Consider the following 5,910-nt stretch of genomic DNA (forward strand, 5'->3'; position numbering starts at 1 on the left):
GTTAAATGTAGACTTTACAACTTTTACTTTCGGTTGGTTCAATCTAAAGAACTATTTATATTTCCAGAAAGTCTACTTTTATGTGATTTTGTTTATCTAAATGGTAGACATTTCTAATGAAAATAGTAGACGTGTCTTATGTTAAATGTAGACTTTGCAACTTTTGCCTTCAATGGGTTCAATCTCAAGAGAGCATTACAAGAGGAGTCAGTTTCTTGCAACGAGATCGATTTTAGAGAAATTGACATATCGATGAGATAAGAGAGAGAGAGAGAGAGTGTGTGTGTGTGTGTGTGTGTGTTTGTGTTCAAATTAGTTAGTAGAGAGAGAGAGAGACAAAAACTAACCCCGTTAGTGAGAGAGTGAGAGTTAGTTTGAGATTTAAATTGGATGACCAGTTAAGCAGGTAACAGGTCATCATTAATCTAGTTGGACCAATCATAAGCAACCATGTAGTTAAGGTATTCATACCTTAAGACACACAAGTATTTGCCATATTCTAAATGCATGACTCACTCATAATCTAAATACAAAACAAATTCTGCACAGTTTATAAGAATCATGCCCGTCTGCAAAAATCAAACAAGTTAGTAACAGATCGATGCCTTTTTTCTCTGAGATTCAAGAACTTGTCTACTATTCTGCACAGTTTATAAGAATCATGCTCGTCTGCAAACATCAAACAAGTTAGTAACGGATCGATGCCTTTTAAGTTTTCTCCAAGAGCTTAAGAACTAGTCTACTCTCACTCTGTTAACTACTCATTGATAAAGTAGTTTGGGGTTCACATCCAAAATCAATTGGTAATGGATAGAGTGACACGAACCCTTATAAACCCATATGTAAGGTTTCATATTCCTGATGTGAGATTTATATATCAACACGCCTCTACACGTGTGGCGAATTTTCAAGCCTAACACGTGGACAACATTTGGAGTGACGTGGAGTTCGTGAAGCCGTTACGCATTCACACATGGATATGGGTAACCCGTTCTGATACCATGATAAAGTTGTTTAGGGTTCACATCCAAAATCAATTAGCAATGGATAGACGCACTTCATTTCTATGTACTATGTCGATGTTCTATCAAGCCATTTTTGTGAGATTTTACTTCTTCTCTAGGTCATTAGTAGACAGAATATATATATAAATGGTCAAACTTGTCTTCTTTGGATGGTCCATGATTCAGCACTAATTACACTAATTACAACTCATGATCATGCATTCATGCTATCAACTTCTGAGGAAACCGAGTCAGCTGCACCAGAAAATATGCTTCCAAGAACATCGAGCATGATATGTTCAGAACTAGGCAGCAGAAGAAAGGGGCTCAAAAAGAATCAAATACCATCAGGTTCTGTTGTCCATGACTCGATACAATCAAACTTGAACAATCAGAGATGCAGCACCAATGGTATTTGGTTCTCACTTGAACAAAAAATTGTGAAAGAAACAGACGAGCGAGAACCATATAGAAGTCTTCTACAACTAAACTGAACAACAGCAGTGGTACCTTGATTTGATGTTTTCAAGTCATCCTACAACTTTTCACATTCATCTAGTACTAAAGGTTTGATCAACATTAGAAATACAACTTCCCACCGCGTGAAAAGCAAGAAGCATGAGAAATTTCATGATTAACACACAGACATCGCTACCATTAAACGGTTAGAGATTACAAACAAGCCATTATAAAAGTAGATGAGATTCAGGAGTCATCATATCAGTGGTTACCATCTTCAAAGAGTTGTCATATCTATCTGTAGTAAGCCTGCTGATAAGCTGGTGCCATGCCATTGCCATAAGCACTGTATACAGGATAGTTCATGGGAGCTCCTGGGTAAGGTCCAGCAAGTTGTGGAGGGGCAGCTTCAGGTGAGTATGCATAAGGGCTGGCTGCTTCCGGTGAGTATGCATAAGGGTTGGCTGGTGGGCTTGCATACGGGTTGGTTTGTGGACTTCCATAAGGGTTGGTCTGAGGGCTTCCGTAAGGGTTGGTCTGTGGGCTTCCATAAGGGTTGGTCTGTGGGCTACCATAAGAGTTGGTCTGTGGGCTACCATAAGAGTTGGTCTGTGGGCTTCTGCTGCCATACATTGTCGGTGGGGAATGGTATGGGGAGAACCCAACCGGATACTGAGCGTGGGATGGAGACCGGACAAATGTAGGAGGAGAAGGGAAAGAAGAAACATATGCATTTGCCAAGCGCCCAGCTTTGGCCGGAGGCATGGGACCTCCATGGTTGGCTCGTGTACGTTTGTTGGCAGGGGCTGCAACGGGCTTTTTCTTCTCAGGTTTCACCTTTTGGTCTAGCTGCTCCAAGCGCTTCTTGAGGTTTTCTGGAGGAAACTCTGCTTCAAGGTTGTAATCCTCAATACACTTGATGACAGCTCGGAGTGCTGACTGCTCTTTGCGCCCAGCTAAGTTCTGCAAGACAATAACATAGGAGCGGTGATCAATTATGCTAAATTTGATACTTACTGAACTTTAAAGAAACCAGACAGACCACAAAAAACGAAGAGCAACTCACCACAAACACATTTATAACAACATGCATCATGCCCAAATTAAACAACCAATGGCTGACATGCAAGAAACTACAAATAAATTTGGATTTATTGCTCTGAATTACCGAGTACAACTACTCCATCATGACCACAAAATTGATGAACAAAGCAGACATCATCTTCGAACCAAAGAGCAAAGTTTATTCATCCCAGAAAATGTCAAATTAGAAACGTATAGGGACCATAATATTATCAAGATTTGGGCCATCACAGTTGTACATTAGGCTGGACTGACTAAAGGCTTTCCTAAAATTATTTTGGAGAAAAGTAAAAAGGAAAAAAGAAAGGAAAACCAAATATAGATGTTCACTTGAAGAACATGAAAATAGATAGCACTAACTTTGCCCTTGGGATAAATTATTAGACACCAATATTTAGTTCACAGTATAAACTCAATGAAGGGCAAGTTGTTCTAATAATGTATTTCTTGTGGATTACTGCATTCTCTCCATAAGCGGAAAGAACGCTTTAGGGAGATGGGAGGAATCACCCATCTCCACTTTGTTATCCCTCATGCTCTAATAGTGAACAAATCCCTTTCAAGTCCCTTTTATTTCCTCTCCCTTCCCTTTCCTGCCTGCATATGGGTGAGGGGAACAGGGAAAAGAAGGATGGAAGGAAAGACAATAGCATGTGTAAAATGTGGCCATATAGCAAAAATGCACAAAATTATAGATCGCAAACAAAATATGATGCATTGATGCAATGATTGAAGCAATACCGCAGCTTTCCCAGGACTATTGGCATCTTCCAAAATAGAAGCTGCGGCCTTCCGCGCATCTCTCAGGAAAGCTTTCAGCAAAGGAACAGGACGAAACTTGTGGACAAGGCCAACTTCATAAATGAAATGCACTGCATCAAGCTGCTGTCCCCTGCTGATCAATTCTTCAATCATATCTGCCAACAACAGATTTCAAACATTAAAAACCAGAGAATGGCCCTTCTTACCATCAATATAATTTTAAGCAATGGAAAGGAAACTGATGGAGAACTTCCCCATGTGCAGAAAATAACTTGTACAACTACTAAAGATCAATTAACAACAGAGTGAAAAACATTAAAATAAACATTGAAGTCAACTTGAGCATTGACCTCTAGATTATCAGATTCAACCAAATACAATATCAATCGGATCCAACCATCAGAAGACTGCATCAAAAAATTATCTGGGGTATATGCAGATCCAACATATAGTCATGTCTGATGTAGTTGCAAGTACACAATTATATTGGGAACGCCAAAAGAGTAATTGAATCAATAGTGCATGATTTTACGAACTATAATAGGCCGAAACTTGCAGAAATCTAACAAAAGGAGGACTATGAAAATCAGTTTACAGTTGTAAATCACATTTAACATTCTCAGTGAAGAGTTTTCGGTTTTCATTTTCCAAATCAACAACCAAAGGGCCATGTTTAAGATCCTAAGTTCTGTTCGAACATATTCAATATTTGCTCCTGGACTGATATGGAAACATGAATTTGTAGAAGGTATAAACAAGCCATGCCATTGTCGGAAGAAAACCCAACCTAGTCAAATGAATCCACTTTCTCCCCATATAGACCTTGTAAACTCATTAAGAACATAGATTTTCAGAAACTATAACCAAAACCAAAGAATGGCTAACTATTTGAGTTCAAAAACTAGCTACTAAACACATAAGAAAACAAGTCATCATACTCATGCAAGAATATATACTAATAAGTGAAAGATAATCCAAACCAATCAATACGACAAATGAAATGAGAAGGAAGAAACTAGCAATAGCAACATACCGGGCATTTTCTTGGTCAGTCCAAGCAAAACAGCGAGCTTAGGCATCTGCTTGCGCCAGGCCGAACTAACCACAAGCTTCCTGTACAAATCCACATCCTCCTCCTTCACAATCCCAAAAGTCACCAAATGCTGCAGGAATGTATGAACATCAGGAGTCTTCACATTCTCAATCCCACCTCTCTCCTCCAAGCTCTTCTTCCAAGTCTCCGCAATCTCCTTGGCGCGTTTCTTCACGCTCGGCGTCACCAACAGCCTGGACTTCCCAATTTTGGGGTCAACCACCACCGGAATCAACGATTCCAGCACCAGAACACAAGCCCAGCCCAAATCATTCCCCCTATCACTCTTCTCCGACCTCTTATCCACCGGAAACACCTCCGAGATCGCCTCCAGCACAAACCTCGCCGGATCCGCGCACTCCGCCAAGGCCAAAGACATCTGCGCCCTCAGAGATTCCAGCTCCTTTTTCCTCCCGGTCACAAACCTCCAGAATCTCCCGGAATCCATCTTCAAGCACAGCGACTTCATCTCCATCAGCAGGCCCTCGCTGTTGTCCACCTCGCCGTACTCGTCGTCGGAGCGGGCCCGCTTCAGGACCTTGAGCGCGGCCTTCTTGGTCTCCTCGACCTTGACTAGCGCGATCTCGACGCTCAGGTTGATGGTGATCTCTCTCTGCTCCAGCTCGTCAAGACTCTCCTTGGTCTCGTGCTCTAGGGCCTGGATTTTGCGCTTGATCGCCTCCGATTTCTGGAGGAGATTCTGCTCCAAGGATAGGAAGTGGTCTGAGAGCTCCTTCCAGAGGAGAGTACAGCTCGTCATCAGTGACGTCTGCCTCTGGAACTCGTCGAAGCTCGCCGGCGGAGGAGCAGTCAACTCGGTCAACTCGCCGGGATCGGGGATCGACCCCATCTTCGTCGCCGTCGGTTGGTTGTCCGTACGGGGATACAGATAGCAAACAAAAGAAACTAACAAACCCTAGCGAAAGTGAGGAAATGTGGTAAAGCTATCAAGCTGAGAGCTAAAGCCACTAAGCTGACCGCGGAGGGAAGAAGGTGGGAGGGAACTGTGGTGACGTGGAAGGAGGTTAGGCCGACACGTGGGAGTATTAGTTAGTGTAGGGGGTAGGGAATGTTTGGAATGTTGTGGATCCTAGAAACGGGACGGGGTGCGTAGGATAAGGGATGGAAGGATGACGTAAGGAGGTAAGGGCGTGTTTGGATGAGGGAGAGGGGGAGAAGCGCTTCACGGAAATCGAAGTTGGATCAGGAAAAGCGGGAGGGGGGTGGTGGGCTTAAAAGCTGGAAAAGTTAGGTGGGGCCCGGGGGTGGCAGTAGCTACTAGCTACCACATGGATGGAGTCAGATAAAGTAAAGGGGGTGTAGTTGGAATTCTGTAGGAGAGAGAGAGAGAGTGAGAGAGAAGAATGACAGTGCATGCGCGACTGTGTCCATCACTGACCTCACTATCTACAGTCTGCCTTGGACAACGCACGTACCCCGGCTTTCCTTGTGTTCTGTACTCTTGAATTTCCCATTTTACCACCAAGGTTTACGTTATGGATATAAGGG

The 5,910-nt window shown here is 42.8% G+C and overlaps 1 protein-coding gene across 2 annotated transcripts; it reads right to left on the reverse strand.

Moving 5' to 3' along the window:
* Positions 1–1,481: 1,481 nt before the first annotated feature.
* Positions 1,482–5,561, reverse strand: LOC101305465. Of its 2 annotated transcripts, XM_004299071.1 has the most exons (4): positions 4,342–5,561; positions 3,288–3,463; positions 2,075–2,426; positions 1,482–1,897 (listed from the first exon to the last, which is right to left on the reverse strand). In XM_004299071.1, the coding sequence occupies exons 1-4, from the start codon at positions 5,249–5,251 to the stop codon at positions 1,758–1,760; spliced, it is 1,578 nt and encodes a 525-aa protein (XP_004299119.1). In that variant the 5' UTR covers positions 5,252–5,561; the 3' UTR covers positions 1,482–1,757. The 2 variants fall into 2 exon arrangements, with proteins under 2 accessions (XP_004299119.1, XP_004299118.1); XM_004299070.1 differs by having other exon boundaries at positions 1,482–2,426.
* Positions 5,562–5,910: the final 349 nt, after the last annotated feature.

The sequence above is a fragment of the Fragaria vesca genome, linkage group LG5, assembly GCF_000184155.1.
Source record: "Fragaria vesca subsp. vesca linkage group LG5, FraVesHawaii_1.0, whole genome shotgun sequence".
In the NCBI taxonomy this organism is placed as follows: Eukaryota; Viridiplantae; Streptophyta; class Magnoliopsida; order Rosales; family Rosaceae; genus Fragaria; species Fragaria vesca.